At 34.6% G+C, this 23121-nt stretch overlaps 1 protein-coding gene across 11 annotated transcripts in view; it reads right to left on the bottom strand.

Moving 5' to 3' along the window:
• Window positions 1-23121, bottom strand: part of LOC129245338 (protein lap4) — a 219992-nt gene that overhangs the window by 31204 nt on the left and 165667 nt on the right. For 10 of the 11 annotated variants that reach the window (XM_054883437.1, XM_054883461.1, XM_054883505.1 and 7 more), the window contains 3 exons: window positions 19375-19486; window positions 14540-14858; window positions 1127-2092 (listed from right to left, as the gene is read on the bottom strand). In XM_054883437.1, the coding sequence (XP_054739412.1) occupies window positions 1127-2092; window positions 14540-14858; window positions 19375-19486 (1397 nt within the window). The remainder of the gene's footprint in view (window positions 1-1126; window positions 2093-14539; window positions 14859-19374; window positions 19487-23121) is intronic. The other variant, XM_054883481.1, reaches the window with a different exon arrangement.

The following is a 23121-nucleotide window of genomic DNA, read 5'->3' as shown; positions in this document are numbered from 1 at the left end:
GTAAGCATTTATAAATTAAACCACCTAAGCCGCTTAGAAGAGCACTTGCTCAGAAAACATAAAACTAAAATACTACAACAACTATCGAAACTAGAGAAATCCCCTCCTAATGAAAAGGTACTTACATATTTATTTTAAAAAAGTTTTTTATTTCCTCCCGTTCTAAATTTTTTATGTTTGCTAAAACGAATATTAATGATAACTTAAGGGGTTATATGCAGTTCTGACTTTCAAAAAAATTTTTTATTGCATTTTTGTAATGTACATATATTCAAAAGTATACGCACGAAATTTGAAGTAGATCTAAGCAATACTTTCGGAGTTATACCTAAATATGTAGAGATGCCTCGGCACGTTTTAAGGTAGGTATTGAAACTTTAAACGTGTTTTTTTTCAAAACGGCATTTTTCAAGTCGGTGTACACGATATCTCGAAAACGGCTTGTTTGATCGGTCAACCGTTTTAACTCAATCTTTAAAGATACATTTTCTAGTAATTAATCGTTCCTTTTGTAAATCTGATACTTATTTTCCATTTTATAATCAATTTACGGCCAAATTTTAACGTAAAAATCGAAATCATTTCTTTTAAAAGCTGCCATTTTGTGAAAATTCACTATTTTGACTAGCCGAACGATTAATTACTAGATAATCTAATATATTAACAAAATTTGTTTGGTTTTTTGATTTCAGATAATCCAATCCTGAGTTACGATGTACACCGTAAATCGTCTTTTTTTAAAGGAGGTTCCAAAAATCGCCTGCAGCGCGCTCTATAATCAACATTTTCATAAATAAAAAATTTTGTTACATTCTTGAAGGATGCTTTTATAACCGCCAAAAATTTTCAAATTAAAATATTCTGAAGTTTCTTCAGGATAAATCCTTGACAACCCGTCTTTTATTTGCTTCATAACTGCGTATAACCCCTTAAGTGTGCATTCCCGCATATTTACATATCCTCTTCGTCCTCCATAGACTCAGCTATTAACCTACCTAACTTATCTTCTGAACTGGAACGGACCTTTACGCATTCTTAATTTCTGCTAACAGGATTCTTTTCCTTTCTTACATTATTTCATCTAACTTCTTTTTTCGTTTTGCCTACAAACTGGACTTGGACTTACTTAATCATTGCTTTGCTCTTCGCCACATTTGTAGGTGACTGCTCGCGTAGCGTTGCGTCGAGTGAGCGCTCTCCCACAGCAATAGCAACTTTTTCAACACTCGCAACACCACAATCAGCCGCTGTTCCCGCCGCCGCACCAGCTGCCTTCAACGCGCGCCTTTCGGCATTTGCTGTGCGGATGGGAATGCGACTGGTCAGTGTTGGTGGTGATAATTCGTGTTGTTCTTCTTGCTGTTGCTGTTGTTGTTGCAGCAGCAATGCAGGTGGTATGATGACTTTAACTTTTGGCTTCGGCAACAGTGATGGCTTCTGGTTGGGTGTGCGCAACGACGACGGCAATGAAGTTGTTGTTGGCGCAGCAGCAATAACACTCTCAATGCTACTCTCTGTATCTTCAGCGTCATTGAAATCGTTGGTGACCTCAACGTGCTGCCGTCGTTCAGCATCCATAAACTGAGCTATAGTGCTGCTTAGTTGTTGAGTTACGGTGCGTGGTGCGGGCGCAGGTGTCATTGTTGGTGTTGGTGTTGACGGTGTCAGTGCAAATTCTACTTCAAATTTGGGTGATTGTGCTACAGTAGCAATTGTTGTTGCTGCTGTTGCCATAGCACGTGGCTCGGTCAAGGACTTAACAAGTGCCGGTGATTTGAATGTTGCCAAGTGCGGCTGTTGAGTCGTCCATTCGGACGTTACTTGTGACGGAAGCTGTGGGTTTATTTGTGCCGACGTTAGAGGTGATGCTGGAGATACCATCCGTTCGACGTTACGCTCTGGAGCTATGTCGTCTTTGCGCGATTCGCTCGCACCCTGAATTTTTGCAATTTCGTTTGCCTTCAACTTCGCATTTTTCGATTTCTTCGATTTTTCGAATTTAAGTTTCAACGTTTGCGGTTCCGCATCTGGATGCCGGACTGGTAACGGTTGTGGTTGTTGTGGAGGTGGTGACGGTGACGGTGATTTTACCCTTTTTCGTATTGTGCGTTCAACAATATTTTTAATTTGGAATTTTATTGAATTCGTGTAAAAATGTTTGCAAAAATTATAGCAGAATTTACGAGTAGTAATGGATTTGCTTGCGAATGCAGTGCATGAATGAATGCAAAAATAAGTGATGGGAACACTGAGTTATTTTCATATTAACAAATGACTAAATGCAGCCACACCATTCTTCATTATTAACTTTGGAGATTTTCATGTAATATTAGTCACAATCGCTTTTGGTTGATGAATGATTGACCATAGTGAGTGAGATGTGCCTACATTGTATTGTATGTGAGGATGTATTGTTTATTATGATTGGTTTGAGGTAGCATTCCGTGCTTGGATATGATGGTTTACTAACAATATTCTATGCTATTTTATTTTATTATATTTTAAATATGGTTGCCTACTTAGTAATGGCATATTGTTTTAAGCTTTTAGTTTCTATCGAAACAAGTCTCTTTGTTCAATAGTCGCGCCTACATTGTCAATTAGAGCTTCTTCGCGCTCCCAGTAAGTCGTTTATAAATATCTTTTGCGGGTTCAAGTTTCGCTCTTTCGTAGCCCATGCCTCTAGAGATCAAATTCCCTTCAGTCATTTGAGTTGAAATTGTAGCACCTTAGAGGTTTTTCTATTCTAAATTGCGATATACGACATTTCAGAGTAGTGAAAAAACGACAGTAAAATGTGAAGGTATAGGTGTGGGAATTTTGTTTGCTTCTATGCTGCGTTGCTTTTTTGTTGGGACATTCGCGAGCATAGCGTCTATGTAAAATTAATTTTTAATATTCTGCATAAACTTTCGAATAACTTTTTGCCTTTGTCATAAGGTTAAACAGCAGAACATAGAAGTCAGAAGGCAGCTGCAAGCGCAATGCGCACATACATACGTACGTATATACTTGGAAAGCAGTAGCAATGGCAGTAGTACAAGACGCGAACGATGAAGTAAAAATTCTTGTAATTGCTGTCATGTCATATGCCATAGAAAATTTTCGAGTTTATTTTTAGAATGGAATGCGCGAAAATAATTTCGATATGAGGCTGCAATTCCAATGTGCAAAGGGAAAGGCTTAAGAAGGAAGCTTACTCAAATGAAAATTGCGTAGTCGTATAAAATGTGTGAAAAGATAATCTGTCATCGCAAATTAAACTTTGTTGTATTTTCTTAACAAAACGTGGAGAAGAATATGCTTCACAGAAGAAAGTATTGGACACATTTCATTTAAACTGTTGAAGCAATTAGGGATAACAAATAAAACTTACATACATAAAATACGAAAACAGAAATTATAAAATATGAACTCAATCTCAAATACACCACGCAACAAAACAGGTAGACATCAACATTTGATGAACCAGTTTTGACTACTTTTCTTCGGTTTTATTTTTTTTTTTGTTTTGAATGTAACTATTTTTGAATAAAAGAAAAATTCCGTAAACTTCGAATCCCAATCCGGTTTTTAATTAGAATTTCTAGAAAGATTTTTGGGATTTCTGATAAAAGGTAAACGTGCATTCTCTTCATATACAATAGGGGAGAGCAACACCGTTGGGGAAAAAAATTATAAAAAATCACCGGGATTTTTTAGAAACTTCAAACTTGCATTTTGCACTAAAATTTAATGCCTTCCAAAATCTTTCCAGAAATTAAAATTAAAAACCGTGGGATTGGGATGGAAAATTTGTAGAATTTTTCAAACTTTTGGATAGAGTTTGGAATTTAGATTTATATGATTTTTGTTAGATAGTGAGCTATACTTTTACAAAAAAATAATGACAATTCAAAAAAACACATAAAAAAGTCAGAGTAGTCAAAATATTGATGTGCACCCTGTGCATATGATATAAGTGTGGATATGGCATATAAATTGCAGCAAAAATAAAATAAAATAGAAAAGTTTGCACCGAAAAATTATTTTAACCGATTCATTTCAGGAATTGCTAACCGAATATTTTTATAATTTAAAATAACCAATTAAGAATTTCCCTATACTAAATCAAATAAAATTTCAGCGACTCCTCTGACTAGATCATGTCATAATAATGGATACAAATTCGCCTGTTGGTGGTAGCAGGGGATGAGGATCTTGCATTGCGAGGATCAGGCGAAGAAAGATTTGGTTTAACTTGGTGTGTCCGCTTCGCCCAAGTTATTACGAGGAAAAAACAACGGCTGAGCTTTGTTGGACTCGATTAAAATCGCAGAGGCGATTACTACGGCAAGCAGGTATTCTAAAATTTAAATATAATGCTGGACATCGGATAGTCATACCAGATTTATTTAAAAGCTCAAAAAACGATATGAAAACGACCCGCTACTTATCTTTCTGTAAGTGTAAATGTATCAATAGGCACTTTATTTAAATATATACTTTTATGTAGAATCAAGTGGGGAATGTTTTATTTCATACATATTTTTGAGTTGTAATTGTGTTTGAAGCAATAAAAGGTATACCCTTTAAGGTTTTCGGAGAAATGCTCCAATTTACTTTAGGTTATAATATTTACAAAGGATATACGTTCTCAACAAACAAAAATAAACCCAAAACATCTGACGGGGTAACGTATTGCAAATGCTTACATATTGGCAACTGTCAAAACTCTATTTTCTAATAAAACTAAATTTACTGCTACTACAATAAAAAATTGATCTATATGTTATAGTGGTTCGGTTCCAATCTTTCTCCTCTTCTCCCTCTCCTTTTCTTCTTCTTCTCTTCATTTTGTACTCTGCTTCTCCTCCTCTTCTTGCTCTCTTCTTCTTCATTTCTTCTTTTTCTCTTCCTCTTTTTTTCCTTCCCTCCTCTTCTTCTTCTTATATTCTTCCTCTCTTTCTTGTGCTCTTATTCTACTTCTTCTCTTCATATCCTTCTTCCTTCCTCTTCTTCTTTCTTTCCTCTTCTTCTTCTCTTCCTATTTTTCTTAAGTTCATCCTGTCTTTTTCCTGTGCTTTTCTTCATCTTTTCTTCTTCTTCTTCTCTCAGTCTTTTTTTTATTCCTCACCTTTTTTATATTTTCTAATCTTCTTTTTCTCTTCACCTTATTCTTCTTCTCTTCTTATACTTACAAACATTGGACAAGAGTTATTATTATATATCATTTCATCTTCATGAATTAAGTTTTCTTAACCTTACGATCCCCTATAATCTATGAAAATTTATAAACTATGTTACATACTCGCCGAAGCGGCAAAACTGTTATCTCCCTTTTGTAAGCTTTTTCAGTAAATTTTTACATAAATTACGAACTACTTTCCAAATTTAAAAATACGATTTCGTAACCCATCGCATACTACTAGAAATATTGACCTTATCATGCATAATTCGTTGCTTAAGCTTTAACTTATTTATGAAAAAAGTAGCACTATAGTTAATTAACATATTTTGGCCGAAAAGTGGAATTAACAGCTTTTATCTCTGCGGCGACGATATATATTATATTTGTATGCCTAATATATGTACATACTATATTCCTTTTTTTGCAAATTTTACTACTTCATTATATCGAAAGATGTGTTGAGAAGAGTTCTATCGACCTTTTAAACATAGGCCAGCCTTTTAATGCTTCAAAAATAATTAAACGTCAAAGATGTACGAAAAAAGTGTTGCTCTCTTGATTCTGAATAAAAATACCTATTTACAATAATCCTCTGATGTGGTTAGTTTAAGAGTTACAGCATGATAATTAATTGGATAGCTTTCAGATCACTTTTTCAGCTTTTAAAACAATCTGGTACGACTATTTTCCACTACAGTGCATTGTTTTTCGATGTCGATTCTATTATTCGGCCGAAAATGGACGGGGAGCGAAAACAATGACACTCTAATATATATATATACATTTTGTTTTAGGTCCAATTATTTTTTTATTTATTATTTGTTTATAAATATATATTTATTATGTTAATAAAAAAAACGTTACTCCACCAAAAAGTTAGTTTTATTAGACAGATAAAGTCCTTTACCAATCATAAAAGGCAGTTATGAAATAATAAGTAGGAGGTCATGAAATAGTTTTTTATCATTTATTTATTCCTTCTTTCAACAAAATAGTTATTATTTATAAACATATGGGTAAGAAGAAGCATAAATTTAGGTGTTAATAAAATAAATTAACTTAATGCTAAACAAGAATGACATATGGACTGTTGTGTGTAAAATATTTCCATTTTTAGATTTCAAACTTTTGTATGTATGTGTGCATTTAAATTTCACAACAAATATTTTTATTTGAATTTTTTTTTTCTCTCAAAACGGAAAGGGAGCGCCAACACAAAAACGTTATTCAAACCGGAACATCAATCAATCAAATTAGCGATCAATCAACAATGAGGAACTCAGTCTTGGATAGTATGGCATGTGTACAAATGTGACCAACTGTGTGCATGTAAATTTCATTGGCATTTTCCGAATGTCTGGCATTTTATGTGAATTCAAAGCTTTTGTAATGCAACACATCTGTGAGTTGATTGAGGAAGTGTATGCAATGTGTATTTAAATCTAAATTTACATTACATATAAATAACATACGCATGTGTGTGTGCCAATAGGATAAAAAGTTATAATACAATAGTAATTGTTTAATCATAAAATAGCTCAATAACAGTGAGATTTAACATTCCTTAACCATTCCACTTTCGTATGCATAAATAAAAGTGTATGTTTGTGTGATTATTAGGTGCAATTTAGAATAATTTTAAATTGACTCTACGAGTTTAGTTCGTTATTACAATATCTTCACATGAGTATATAAAAATAGATAAACGTCTAAAAAGATAAAATTTCGCATTAATAATACATTTTAGAAAATGATTCTTTTTTTTGTTTTTTTTTTCGCTCTTAAAAAAAGTTGATACATTCATCTTCTTTTACTTAAATAAATTAGTGGCTTATATATGTATGTATATTCGCGATAAATCATTTTAGTTGTATGTGTAGTAGATATAAAGCATGTGTAGTTATAATATAGGATTAGCTTCTAAATACTGCTTCAATTTCTTCGAGTGGATTCCTGGAAAACGGGAAGGAAATAAAGTGGTGAGAGTTAAAATGCAGAGGGAATAAGGTGTGCAAATCAGTGTGTACAGGAGGATAAAACATTGTTAGAGAAAACAGAGTGGAGATATAAAGAAACAAGGCAAAATGCAAAAGAAATCAATCTTCTTAATTTCACTTCAACCCGAATTTAATTGTGGCTTTGGGAGCTAGGGATATAAGGGAAAGTAAATTTTGATACGAAGGTTTAAATTGGGAGTATTTTTCAACATCAATTTTATGGAAATATTCGCTTGATTCATTTAACTTGACCGTGACCAAAAAGTACGGTGGAATTATGCATAGCTCTAAAATCTTTATTTATTCTTCCAAATCTATTTCATCGCCGTCTTTCGATTGTTTGTACCACTCGCAAAACTTCTGCCGCAGAAATTTCACTCCGCAAACAAGATTAATGCAATAATTGATCCACAAAATTAGACATTATTAATATCAATAAATTCATTTCGTAGCACGTGCGCTACTTTGAAAAAGGCTAATATTGACACAAATGCCAATGGCAGTATTACCAAACTGAAAAACAAGCATTGTCTGAACTGATAAGCCCACGCATTTCAAATTGAATATTTCACCTCACATTCGGATTACATCGATATGGTCATAGAGTTTCATATAGCTGCTTTAACCTCTTCAGATCTAAGTAATAAGCAAACTTTAAATGAACAGGCGTCTGATGGTAGCTTCGAGCATGGAATGTATCTCTATGTATCTGCAAAAATACTTCCAAACAATTTGCTATCAAAGTACATGCAAAGTAACAAATGGCGCCGTCCGTTAATCATATTTGGCACTTGTGAACTAGGCAGCTGCAGTATACATACAAACAGGCAAGCAATGGAGTGCATAAAGGTGAAACTAAAGATTTCCACCGCATTAAACCATGTTTTTGTTTTTTAGTATTATTATTATGTTAGTTTTTATTATTACTTTTAGTTATTCAAAAACAAAATTGGATAACTAATTATGCGCCACCTTATATTTTACCTATCCTTTTTAAATAACGCTTTTAGGATCGGAAGAGATTGAATATATATGCAGCGCACTGTATTTTCACAGCCAGTCGGTTTCTTCTGAATTCGATTCATGAATTGTTAGCTGATCTCTTCTGGTAAGTCAAAATAAAGGGTCTTTCAAAAGCGACACCTTGATTTCAGTAGTAAATAATTCCTGACGGTACCAAGATCTAGGCGCGTCTTTGGAAATACTACTGTGGGCAAAAAGTAAGGTGAATTTGATTGTAAAATGAAAAATCTTTATTTATTCTTGTAAATCAATTTCATCCTCTTCAAAATAATCCCCTCTCGATGAAATACACTTATGCCAACTATTTCTAATCTAATCCCCGAAACATGCCAAATAGTCCATTTCCGGTATAGCCATCAGCACCTTCTTCGATTCAGGTTTTATCTCCTCCCGTTCCCCGGAGTGGTCTCTTGAGTTTTGGGAATAGCCAGAAGTCACACGGAGCCAAATCAGGTGAATACGGTGGTTGCGGAACGATATTCGTGGAATTTTTGGCGCAATGGTCACGAAGAACGAGTGCATTATCGTGATGCAAAAACCAAGAGTTGTTGGCCCATAATTCTGGTCTTTTTAGACGAATTGCTTCACGTAAACGACGCATAACGCTTAAATAATATTCCTTATTAACAGTTTGGCCAGGTGGAAGGAATTCATAGTGCAGCACACCACGAAAATCGAAAAAAACTGTCATCATGACCTTTATTTGTGAACGACTTTGACGTGCTCTTTTCGGTCTGGCCTCGCCTTTAGCACGATATTCGCTTGATTGGTCAGTTGTTTCAGGGTCGTAAGCATAAATCCAAGTCTCATCTCCCGTAATGATGCATTTGAGCTTGTCCTGATAGTCTGAAAGCATTGTTTCACACACATCAACGCGACGACTTTTTTCCAAGAAATTGGGAGTTTTCGGTACCAAACGAGATTTGACTTTTCCTAGGCCCAAATGGTCTTTCAAAATGGTTTTCATAGATCCTTCTGATATTCCGATCATATCAGTAAGGTCTTTAACAGTCAACCGACGATTTTTGAGCACTAACTCCTTCACTTTATTGACGTGTTGGTCATCTGTTGACGTCGATGGTCGTCCGGAGCGCTCCAAGTCATCGACACGTTCTCGACCCTCTTTGAAGTCTTTGTACCACTTATAAACATTTTTCTGCGACATGGTCGAATCACCAAATGCCTTCTGCAACATGCTAAACGTTTCCGCAGCCGAAATTTCATTCCGCAAACAAAATTTGATGGCACTTCTCTGCTCAATCAAATCAGACATTGTAAAAATCGAAAAATGCATTCTTGGTCGTTTGGTAAACACAAGCGTAAATATATTACTGATAATGACATTCACATGAAAGTTGGCCCAGATATTATTAACAGTGCTGCCAACTCATGAAAAAAATAACTAGAGCGAAATTTTACTCCCGCGAAGTTTAACAAATAAATTCACCTTACTTTTTGCCCATAGTAGTGCAAAGGGTATTTGTATCTATTCACAATTTGCAATACGGCAGAAAAATTATGAGAACTGACTAATATTTAAACACAGTATTGAAAAATCAAATATTATACAATATAATAATTAATTGATCATTTATTTCCATATTCAATTCATTCAATATGGTCTTACGTATTCGAAGTATTCGGGCAACAGCCCCTAGTCTCATATAGTGAGTGCTGATTACATCCTCATTAAAAAAAAATATAATATATCTACCTATATGTATATAAATTAAATTATAAAACATATTTTGTTGCAACGTAACGTCTTTTATTAAATAAATTAAAAATTGTTTCACTCAGCTTATCCACACCACAATAACTGCAAATCAAATGAAAATGCTTGTCGAGTACATTTTATCCGAAATATGACAAAAGTTTAACAAGCTATCTATCTGACGGCCGCGGTAGTCGAATGGGTTTGCGCCCTAATTCTGTTGCTCGTCTTTATGGCTTGCCAAATGCTGTTCAGACATACAGGATGAAGCGAGTGTGATGTAGATTATTAACACCAATTATTTGTGGTGGTATAATTTTTCTTTATTTTTTCAGAGAATTTGCAAACATAGTAAACTCAGCTATGGAGCAATACTTATATGAACAACGCGATACGCAACCAAAACGGATACGCTAATTAGCAAAACTGCCGCATTTGGCGTATTGAAAATCTAGATGACAAGAAAAAACGATGTACCAACAACGAGTCATTGGTGTATGTGGTTTTTGGGCTGGCTGGCTCCTTTTTCGGACCGTAATTCTTCGAAAATGGCACTGGTATTGCAGTTACGTTGAACGGTGAACGTTATCGTGTCTTGATAACAAACTTTTTATGGACCGAATTAGACGACATGAGCTTGTACAATACGTAGTTTATACACTAAGGAACTACTCGCCACACAGCGTATGAAACAATAGCTCTATAAACAACAAAGTTTCCCATGACGCATTACTGACAAAAAACGATTCGACATCATTGGATTTCTCCCTGGGGTATACGTGAAAAGTATGGTCTATGCCAATAAGCCCCAGATGATTCCAGAGCTGAAGAACGAAATCATATGCGTTGTACATGACTTCCAAAATGTGTTTTATAAGGAAAAATTCGACAAGTTTTATGGTGTTTCATTTACATATTTTTTATTATTCTTCGGTCTTATTGAATCGCCCGGTACACTAAAAAGACATACCGTCTGTTGTTACTTTGGTAAGACAGGTTTTATAAAAATTGTACATTCCTCCAAAATATTTCGCTTATTTATATAAGTTTCCAAAGCTTTGTAAAGAGCTGGCTGTTGTGCACGGAACAGGGTAGATGCAAAATATATCGGAATCAACTCTTTGGTTACACTTTTAGTTAAGTACTTTGATCATAGATCACTTTCAGCTTTCAGAACCACACTAAATTTGAAGCGTTTCGAGGCGCTCTTGAAATATAAAAAACATTATAAATATATGCAACTGAAAAGGTAGGCTCCAAGTAGGCTTCATACTTTTGTAATACGAGTACAATTTGCTGTGAGAGACAGAATAAATACGCACAAGGTAAGAGGATAGGGATTATTGTTTTTGCTTCTATTGTGATGAAGTGAGAGCTATATATGTATGAAGTGGTATTCAGAGTGCATTTAGCCACAGGCAAAATATCAAATTGCGTTGCCTCTTATTGCGCAGAGTTACCTTTGTAAACAACAAGAACAGCCAGAAGTGACAAGAATAAAAACAACAGCGGATACAACCTAGACAACAACAATGGGCACGAACCGAAAACATGCAAGAAAATGATTTGTTTACGACAGTGTGAGTGTTATTTTTATATTTTTCCAGCTAGACTTACATATAAACAAGAGAAATGAAAGCCCTGAAAACGCCTGCAGCTGTAGGAGAAAACAAAATGGCTAAAATTGAGCTGGGGGCAACCGACAGTAAATGGCAAAGTTTCTTTTCTTTGTGCTTAAATACTTGAAAAAGCTCTTGAACACGGCAATGCGAGATTTTTTCCTGCTAAATCCACTGCTGGTCATGTTTAATTGATGTGTTTTGTTCGATAATTCACGACTCAAGCACGACGAGAAAGCGAAAATATTTGACTAACGATTTTAATTTAGAATAATAGAATTAAAGAATTAAATAGTGGCAATGTAGGGCACACATTTTAAGGTATTAAGGGTCATTTACTCAACCTAGCTCGGATTTGTGGCTACATACACGCATGATAAAGAATACAATTTAGTAGGGAAGAACCGCTGGTAAGTATAATACTTTCAGCATGTTTGACGTTTAGCCTCTCACTCCCATTGCCATTGATTGTTTTGGTTTTGTATATAAGATTATTATTTTGTATATCTTTCTTCTTAATGTGTGAACAATAAGATACCGCACAAAGTTATAAAGTGGCTAAAATTCGTCAACAACATCTCGTTCAGAAAAGCCTTAATATGATTTGCATCCGTAGAGGTAAGATGTGCACCTAAAAGCTTTTGTAGCATGAGGAACGTGTGAATGCAACACCAGTTTTTGGTCGGTTTAGAAAGCAGAGAAGGCTTATTTACAAGTGGAGGTCCTCTAGGAAAAAAACAAAAAAGTACGGCTGAAGGTCGCCATCTCTGAATTTGGAATTCCCGCAAAGGTAGTCCGGCGTTGCAGGGTGACACTAACAAACACCACGAGGGCAAGACAAAATACCTTGTGTTAAGAACCAAAAAGTTTTGGCGTATTGGACAGCAGGTTCCGATTGACAATTACGAGTTCGGCTTAGTCAAGGACTTTGTCTACCTAGGATCCAGCATTAACACCAACAATAACATTAGTCAAGAGGACCAACGAAGAATAACTTTTGCCAACAAGTGCTACTTCGGGCTAGGTAGGCAATTGAAAAGCAGAGCCCTCCCTCGATACACGAAAAAAGCTCTATCAATCACTCATACTCCCGGTCTTAGTATATGGCGCTGAGTCCTGGACATTGACGAACACCGATGGACGGTTAATAGGATCTTTCGAGAGAAAAATTCTTTGCAAGATCTATGGTGCGATTTGCATGAATGATGCATATCGAATACGACGGAACCACAAGCTGTACGCCGACATCGACGTAGTAAAGCGCATTAAAATTCAACGGCTGCGCTGGCTAGGTCACGTTGAGCGAACAACAACGATCCACCAAAAACAGTGCTCTTTTCGAAATGCACTGTGGCACGCTCAAAAAAGGTCGTCCTCATCTACGTTGGAAAAACCAAGTCGACGACGACCTGACCGTCGCCCTTGGTATTTCTAACTGGCGTCAACGCGCGCAATGCAGAGACAATTGGCGAAACATTTTGGTATCGGCCAAGACCGACCATTGGTTGTAGTTGCCAGTTAAGTAAGTAAGTACGATTTATGGTAACCGTGTATTGTGATATTTTGGAAAATCCGAGCCAATGGATACCAAATATGGTTAAACAATAGCAAAGATTACCTCGTTTAATTAATGTTTACGTTAAAATGTCTAAAAATTCGTTATCTATAAGTTGTTTATATATATTAATTTCTAATTAATTGTATATTATAATAAATATAATATGTACAAAGATTTTGACTGATTGAAATCTCTATTTTAACCTTTACGCGCTCTATTGCTTTTCTGTTTGTATGTCTACTGCAGCTGCCTAGTTCACAAGTGACAAATATTATTGGCGTATGTCGCCAATTGCTAGAATTATAAATCTTCTGACGGGTGATTAATTGTGTGCCACCTTATACACACGAATTCTTTACATTGGTTTAATTATTGAAATTCGACAGTTTTATGTTTCTTATTCGTTTTGTTTCTGCGGTATATAAATGCTCATAAAACCCTACAAGTGGTTCTAATGTAATATAGGCTTTCCACATTAAATGATATTCATTAACAAAATATAGCATACGGGTTTCTTAAGAACTTATTCACAAACAGGTTGTTTAAAAATATTTTTCTTTATATTAATACTTTTATGACAATACTTAAACTAAATGATTTCTATATTTCTATAATTTATAATTTATATTTCTATTATTTCAATCAGTTCATTTTTCCATCTAATCTTACATTTAATACGTAAATTGACACCTTATAGTTCTAGGATTATAAAAAGCTCCTCCAAGTTGCTTTGCATTTGTAATATATAGATATGGTGAATGAGTGGTTGTTGGTCGGTAGATAAAACACATAGCAACAGCCAAAAGAAATGAAGGAAAAGACATTTTTGAAGCCATACGTTTTATTATAATTATTAGATAATGATGAAGAGAGTGAAACAAAAAAACAAAACCAAAACGGAAACGGAAATGGAAACGTTGATTGTAAACAGCCAAAACCCATTCAAAGCACAATTAAATTCGAGTTTCTCAGCAAATAAAAAGTACCTTAGATTCCAACAAAGCTAGATTAAGAGTATTATCAAAGATCAGCGAGATTTGAACTTTGTGTGGAATGCATTTAAGTAGCAACAATATTGCATTACATGTTTGTATGTGTGTCTCTATAATATGTATACTTGTAGATGTTTTCTTTTCTCGTGTGTGTGTGTGTATACTTAAGCGTTAAAGCTAAACACTTTCACCAAAAGCTTTAAAAAACATTAAACGATGCAAAGTAAACTTTAAGTTGAAGAATTAGATGTCAGAAACAAACAATATAAGTATATGCATATGACCGATATCTTCTCACATGCAGCGCACCCACACGCGTCGCTTGTTCTTCGTCATTGCAACTATGATACAATACAGACATGTGCGTGTATATGCGGATGTGCGGATGTGCGTACGCTGATTGTTCGGTATGATATTTGTCAAGATAGCTCTATTAATCGCATTTGGATTGTATGGCATCACTCACCTCATGTCATCCGCATCACAATTATCACGCTCGCGTAGTACGTTACGGTGGTCAGCCATAAGGCGTCTATCGTCCTCATAAGCATAATCCCCCTCATAATTCCCATCATCTGTTTGTAATTTTCGATGTTCACTAGCGATGGTCGCAGCGACAGAGGCGGGAGCGGAGGTGATATAAGCATCATTCTCATCGTTGCCATTTGCAGACGAGCCATCCAATAACCTCGATTTCTTATCACGACGAAGTGTTGCCATCTTCCTTTCTTCTTCTTGCTTCAACTTCTCAACTTCATCCTTTGACAGGAACGAGAAAACTTTTTCTATTTATTTGGGCGCAAAAGAAAAGAAAAAAGAAAAAACAAATATATATAAATGAACAATAAACTAAAACGAACATGAGAAATGAACCCGACAAAAACTGAGAAAAACCATTAAAATCTCCTGTCACGAAGTCGAAATATGCACTTCAAATAGAGTGCGTTCTTGGCTTTATTCGTCGAGTGATAAAATAAGTTTCGAAACAGTATCTGAGCAATCGAATTGCAGGTTTGTTATACTCTATTTTACAGATTCCGAAAAATGCACACCTCGTACTTAATTAGTCACTGTATATGTATATCAGCCGGCTTTATAAGTACTTTAGAGCAAATTGTATGGTTTCAATCAACAGCGAAACGGGCATAACAAAATATTGAATTAGACATGTAAACGCCCAGTTCATTTTGAAGTATAGTATTTATACGAGTGTGCATCTCATAGCAATTAATTTCCCATTCATTTACATGAAGGGTATTCGTATGTTCGCTACAAATTCCTTAAATGGAATCCAATATACTAAACGCTCACTCTCTCATTGAGTTGTTGAGGCGTTCGCTTACTTTACGGCTGTCACACTTTCAACACTTTATGCCCTACTGTTAAATAAATAGTTTTGTGAAGTGGAAAAAGAAGCAACAAATCAGTACGCGTTCGTAATACAAACGTTAAATAACAATCAAAGTATATGTACACTGACACACTGACATGCGCCATAATATTCTCCAGTTGGCAAATACTGTCCATCGGGCACATTCTGCTCCTATGGAAAACTTCACTTTTCTCCTACCATTTGCCCTGCAGTCGAATCTTACAAATTATCACGTCTCCATTCATACACAAGTGTCTATTTGTATGTATGTATATTTATGTATAAATATATTGCAAACTAAAAGTAAGTTATTCGCTGTAAGGGTGGTCATAAATCAAGATGTGTAAGAGGAAAATTGCTCCGTTTCCCTGAGCTACAACGTACTGTTGCTGCATACAATAAAGATTTCTTATCCGTCTTTGGCATTTGTTTTGCTCTTTTGACTTTTTGGCGTTCGCGATTCCTTCGTTGTTATAGTGGAATAAGAAAGTGTAATGAAAACGTCGCCAAAGATAAAACTTTTCGTGGAACGATATGCAAAATGTAGTCTTTCACAATTTTCTTCAAACGATTGGGACATAATCCCAATGGTGATTCTACAGAAGACCGACGGCATTTGTCGAAGATGCTTATGAAATATAAATAAATTTTCTAAAAACAAACTAGATGCAAATCCATAATAATGCATAAATTGAAACGTAACAAATTCTGCATTTTTACCTGAATTCGAAGTTTAAAGTTGGGTATTTTTAGTTTTACTGATTCCTTGATCGGATAACTTAATTATTTTTCCATTCAGAAAAAAAAATTTAAATATGCATAATCTTTACTTTAAAAGTATTTAAGTGCGACTACCACTCCACCACTCGACCAGGATGATGTGAGCACAACAATAATGAGGTATAAAAAGAACAAAAGCCCCAAACCCGATGGTAGCAGAGTTTTAAGAAGGAAGAAGGTCGATACCGACCATCATATCGTTGATTTTAAAACTATTTTTGAATGCACGAGGAAGCTGTCTATATGACGTCATGTTCAACTGGCCTTGTCAGCAAAACTCATGCTGTTATACTCGTATAACGTTGGGAAGTACCTCTTCGAGCCATTCGAGGCCAAACGAGGTATTTTAAACTAGGTAACTCTCTTTTTTCAAGTGACCTGTTCAGTAGATAACGTTTTCGTTGATTTTTATCATGTTTTCCCCTGAAAGTATCACACATTTACCTTATACAGTGACCGACAAAAGTCTACATACACCCCTCATTTCCACTGGATTGGGAGTTCAAAAACTTTATTGAAAAATGTGTTTACACAGTTTTATTTGAAAGCTTTTTCTAATCATTATAAACTTAATAAAATCCATACATGGCAAAAAAACCTAAAACCAACGTTGACAAAAGTCTACATACAGTACACAAATATCTTACTCCAGTGTGAAAAACTTCACTTAACTCTAAGTAATATTGCTTCTTAGTATTTAGATGGTCCACCATTAGCATTAATTATAGCTTGAAGCCGTCGTGGCATCGAGGTGACTAAATTTATTAAGAGGGTATATTCTAGTGTAGAAATTTGAAAAAATGGATTTTTTTTTTTAATTCGATAGTTTAAGTATTCAAAAATATCTCCCTAAAAGGATTTTTCTAAACTCGAATTATTTTCGAAGCTACAACTATTTTAGTGACGCGACAGCTGGATTGGTTTGAGCGGACGGCGAACTTCAAACGTGTTTTTCTCGAAACTACTTCTTTCGATACGGTCGGCACGATATCTCAAAATCTAATCAACCGATCTGCTGGAAGTTTATTATGAATATTCTTAAAATATTTCTCTATCGGATGACGCACGAAAAACTGGAAATTTCAATTTTTTAATATGTGTAAGCAATTCGAGAAAGCTTAAAAATTAGGGAAAAATCGGGCCGCCATTTTATGAAAAAAAATGTTCTCTTTTTTTCTGCGTCATACGATAATGACATTCATATTAATTAAGAATTTGTCATCTTTTTTTTTTCAAATGACTTCAAGGACGCATAACTCCATGCGTGTACTCTTAATATATAAATAAATAAATGATAAAAAAATGGATAGCAAAACTATCAATAGCTTTTTTTTATTCACTGACTAGAATACCCCCTTAACTCTGCAGAAGTTATATTGTTCCAAGCTTCTATTAGTCGTTCTTTGAGTACTGAAACGCTTGAAATCGGATTTTTTCTAATTTTTCGATCTAAAATTTCTCAACATGTTCAATAACATCAAATCTGGGCTTTGCGGTGGTGTATTTTATTGCCTTGGAGCATGTGGTAAAGCGATCAATCCTTCACAATGTGTGCTGTGTGCTTTGGATCGTTATCCAGTTGAAAGACCCAAACTCCAAATCATCCAGCGAAGATTTCAGATTGACTTCCAATATAGATTTGTATTTATAACGATCCATATTACCTTCAATAAATACTAATCTTCCAACTCCAGATGCAGCAACAGCTCCACAAACCATTACATTGCCGCAATCATGGTTCACTGTTGATACCAAATTCTTCGAACTCAGTGCAGTATTTTTTTCCTCCACACTTTTGCTCTTCCATCGCTACCGAATATATTAAACTTCGACTCATCGGTAAACATCCTGTGTGCTTTTTTCGAACTCCAGGCGAAGTCTACGGTTTTTTTTCAGAAATAAGGCTTTTTTCGTGGTGTTCTACTATGAAAGCCCTTTTTGTTCAGAGCTCTTTGAATTTTTCTTGGATGAACACACTTGTTGGATGAGCTTGCTATATCCTCGGCCAATTTCGGAGCAGAAACTTTTGGATTTTTGTCCACTTCTTTTAGGATCAAGCTGACGTCTCTGCGAGATAGTTTGCTGCGCGGCTTATATTCGATGGAACCACTATTTTTAAAGTTTTTTTACAATGGTCTGGACTGTTGCACGACTTAAGTTTAAGATTTTTGAAATTTCGCCGTATGATTTTTTTCTTTCCTGTGCTGAAAAACTAAATTTCTAACGTGAACTGATATTTCTTTTCGAGGAGCCATTGTAGATGCTTAAGTATTCAAATTGCAACTAAAATCGGTATTTTACCGTTTCACAACATAGGATATCAGAGTACAAGCTAGGAAACCGAAACGCTGTTTTTGCGTTTTTTAGCATAACGGTGTTGTTTTATGTTAAAGAATGGATTTGTTTTAATTGAGTCGATTAGAAAAAGATTTCAAATGAAATTGCATAAACACATTTTTAAGCAAAGTGTTTGTACTTTGTAAACAACGAGAGGGAGGGGTGTATGTGGACTTCTGTCGGCCACTGTATACCGAATGCACATTTTCCTTATATACGGCGGCCGCCGTAGCCGAATGGGTTGGTGCGAGACTACCATTCGGAATTCAGAGATAACGTAAGTTCGAATCTCCGTGAAAGACGAAAAACGAAGAAAAAGTTGTTTCTAATAGCTGTCCCCCCTCGGCAGGCAATGGCAAACATCCGAGTGTATTTCTGCCACGAAAAAGCTACTCATAAAAAAATATCTGCCGTTCCGAGTCGGTTTGATACTGTAGGTTCCTCCACAAATAGGAGGAGGAGCTCGGCCAAGCACCCAAAAAGGGTGTACGCGCCAATTATATATATGTACATATATAACGAATGCACTTTATTTTACAAAAAAAAAAAACGCGAAACATCGTTATTAAAAAACTTATCAAATCCACAAAAAGTTTGAGCTACACATTATTTTTTTTTTTAATTCTTATTGAAAATTTTGAAATTTTTTATTTGTCAAAGTTTGAAACTTTGATTATCTTGGTCGTTGTTATAGAATGAACTATATTTTTATAAACAAAAACAAAAATAATTGAAAATTACAGATAGGTAAATGGTCAATATGTATTGCCTCTACAGTAATTTCGCCGGGTGTATATCGATTTATTTCTTACCTGTCTTTTGTGATGGTTTGTGTTGATCTTCCATAGCTGATTCAAAGAATCGTTTCTTATCGGAAACCGATTTAGGCACTTTTGATGTGGTGATGTGTTCTGATGAAGGTGACTATTTAACAAAGAAAAACATACATTATTGCACATGTAAAAAATATTAAATTAAAATCTGGAATAAAGTATGCCTTCATTTCGTATTAATTAACTGTTTTTCTTAACGCATACGAAAGTTCAGTGGGAGTATTTATTTAATAATTATTGTTTATCCACTCCAAAATTTACTATATTGAGACAGTTAACTACTTCTTTTAAATAAATCTCCATTGAACTTGGAATTAAATTAAAACATGATCTATTGAAAATTCCTTTGAACACAAATACATTATGCTCTATAGTCTTTAATTAACTTCTAGTAATAAATGATTCCCTTATTAGCTTTGAAATGGGTGGAAAATGAGAAATTAGCTTTCGAATGGGTGGCAGACAACGACCGCAGCACAACCTTCACTTTTTTATTTTTTTGTTTTCGTTGAAATTTTATTCCTAGCTCAGCACATACAAACACACTCACATACAATCAGCTGCTAAAAGTGAACAGTACAACAGCTCTTCATTTATCACCAAAGCCATCTTCTGTCGGTTTTATGGCTTGGATGCATTTTTTCTTTCGCTGAATTCGAAGAAGGGGTGAAACACCGGTAAGCTACTCTGCATTCGTTCCTGATGCAGGTGATAAATTTATTGCAAAAATGAAAATAAAGGAAATCTAATAAGAAAAACTACTTTTCCCGACTTTTCACATTGTTTTGTTTTATCCTTCTACACAAAATGTGGGTAGATACGTGACAACATCTGGAGTGTAGGTAATACTCGTAGTGGTAGCGGTGTGGGTGTCGGTATCAGTATCGGTATCGACGGTTATACACATTGTTCGCGCAACAGCATTACATCATTAATTCGAAATCTAGTGGAATCGAGGTATAATGCCGCAACTGCGACAAAACACTACACCTTTGCGCTGAAGTGAGGAGAAAATACGGCAATTTTTGACCCCAAGTATGAGTAAAACAAAGTTCATCAGCATTATGGTGCAGGTTGAAACCTGAACGTCAGCAGTTGGTGTTGAGGACGATATGTAATTAATATTACGTCAAATTCTCCATCGCCAATTAAAGTCCAGCCAAAGTGCTGTTTTATTTTTCAAACGAGCACGTTGATTAAAATTTATTATGTTTCAACGTGAAGTAAGGGAAAGGCTAAATAAAATGGCAACATAATATGATGTGAAAATTGCTTTTATGATGAGATGCAGAGGCTAAGCAAATGGGACTTAAAGAGAATTAAAAGGCAAAAATTGTTAAAAAGTTAACGTAGCTGAACACAAACTCACACCTTAACACCTTTAGTCACATACATACATTTATTCTTAAACAAATGTTCACATTTTTGCATTTTTTGTCTACGAGCAACTGTTTAATCAGCCGTCATAAACAATGGCAACGATTCACAGATAATCGCACCGGCTTTTTTGCTAAATTAAAATAAAATAATAAGAAGCAAAAAATCTCCCATAGAGTGGTAACGACTCTAAAGCTTTTCCAACAAAGATCAGCTAGATGGCGCTACGAAAATAATTTCCGAAATCTATTACAATTTGTTTAAAAAATACCAAAATGCATGGAGTTACATACGTATGTATGAATGTATGCCGTATATGCGTAGGCGGAAGTGAGTAGAAAAATCAAAATATGTACGAGTACCAGGAGATAAGATAATTAGTTGGGACAAAAGCGCTCTTTTGGTGCCAAGCACAATGGAAGGAGATAAGAAATACATTCTTATATAAATTTTGACAAACTGATAAGATAATGTCGTAGTCGAGTGAGTTTGTGCGTGATTACCATTAGGATGGCGCTAAGTTCGCCGTGCAGTGTAGACTGAAGCGTAGAATGAGTATTACAAAAAGTCTCATGACGCATGAAGACCACATGAAACTGTAGATCACTCCATTTCTAGAATAACGTTAACAAATTGGAGGACAAGCTCGATCAAAGAACTGCCATTGATTTACAAGGCAATATATAGAAGCATACGTAGGTATACAGGCCGCGACAACCGATAGCAAATCAACATATTGTACAATTTTGGATAGTTTTCTCTGTTATGCTCATTATTTTTATTTTTATAAAAGTGCGCAAGAATTTGTTTTATTTTTTATTTTTGGTTTTGTTCTATGTAGAAAATGTCTATCACCATGGTTGAAACAATATAAACAATCAGAGGGCAACTTGTACTTTATTATTGTATATAAGTACAAAAATTGATTGGGCTATAAAAAGACTGCATAGTCGAAATTTTTCGAAAAATTCGTATTAAAATTTTTTAAATTTTCATAAAATTTGTTGATTTTTTTCCAAATTTGAAACTTTAAGTTATATGGTTTTTGTTTTAGAATAATTTAAATGTTGATAGAATAGAATTAAATTTTTATTTTATTTTTTTAATTACAAACAAACAAATATTAAAAACAAACATTACAAATAAAAAAGTAAATAAATAAATAATTAAAAACAATAAAAAAAAATAAAAAAAAAACAAATATTAAATAAAGAATAAATAAATAAATAAAAATAAATAAGTAAAAATAAATAAATAAATAAAGCGAAAATAGAGTAAAAAAAAAATTAAAAAAGAAAAAAATGTTGGAAAGTCGCGTTACTGTTATTGTGAACACAGGTGTAAATACACAGCCCACGGTTAGCATATAAACATTTTGAAAAGTTTAATTTTTATATGGAACGTCCAGGAATCAGGAAATCCTAAAAAACTAAAAAATAAACGGAAATAAAAGGGATTTTTTAGCAATTTCAAACTTCCACTTTATTGTACTAAAATCTAATAACCTATAACTGCATACCACAAATTTTTCTAGAAATTAATATTAAACTCCTAGAATTGTGGTGGAAAATTTATGGAATTTTGCTAATTTGTTTATTAAATAAAAAGTTTAAAACTTGTATTTACATGGTGTTTGTTAGACAATGAGCTTGACTTTTATAAATAGAAATTATGCACAAAAAAAGAAAAATAGTCAAATGGTCAAAATGTTGATGTGCTATCACTTGCTGTGGGCTGTATATAGGCAAGGTGCATGCTAAAGTCGATTACCTTAAATTAACGGATTTAAGGCATTGATACCAACATCAAAAATATGCATATACAATACCTGTGCTTATATCAATATTTTTCTTATACGGTTTAGTAACAAAACACAAAGGATGCTTATGAAAACTCATGAGCCCGCACACTTTGAACAACTCATACCAGATGTTCACAGCCTTCGTTGGCTACTTCAATAACTACATTGTTTGCAAATCAATTTTGCCACGTACAATTATGATTGACTCACATTTTTCGTACGTAGTCAGTTTAATGGGGTACTCATTAAAGTGTGGTGATGGTATTCTACGTCCAACTAAATAACGGCCCTTATAGCTGATTATGCTTCTGCGGAGCATGAAACAAAATTTCTGAGTTTTTTCTAATATCTATAGTCATCAGCAAACCTCCGAGTAAATTTTGCCATACGCAAGTCTATGTTAATGCAGTAGCTCGCCAGAGAGAGCTCTAATTTTGCTTTTGTCATAATTTAAAGTTGTACTATTGAGTGTGCCTTATAAAGTGACAAAAACTACGAGCTTAGATCCGTTAGTAATTCGAAATGTAATTATATAGATAAAGGTGCCA

This window comes from Anastrepha obliqua, chromosome 1, assembly GCF_027943255.1.
Source record: "Anastrepha obliqua isolate idAnaObli1 chromosome 1, idAnaObli1_1.0, whole genome shotgun sequence".
Taxonomy (NCBI): domain Eukaryota; kingdom Metazoa; phylum Arthropoda; class Insecta; order Diptera; family Tephritidae; genus Anastrepha; species Anastrepha obliqua.
Note: the sequence above shows the minus strand (reverse complement) of the source record. Positions and strands in the feature narration are given on the sequence as shown.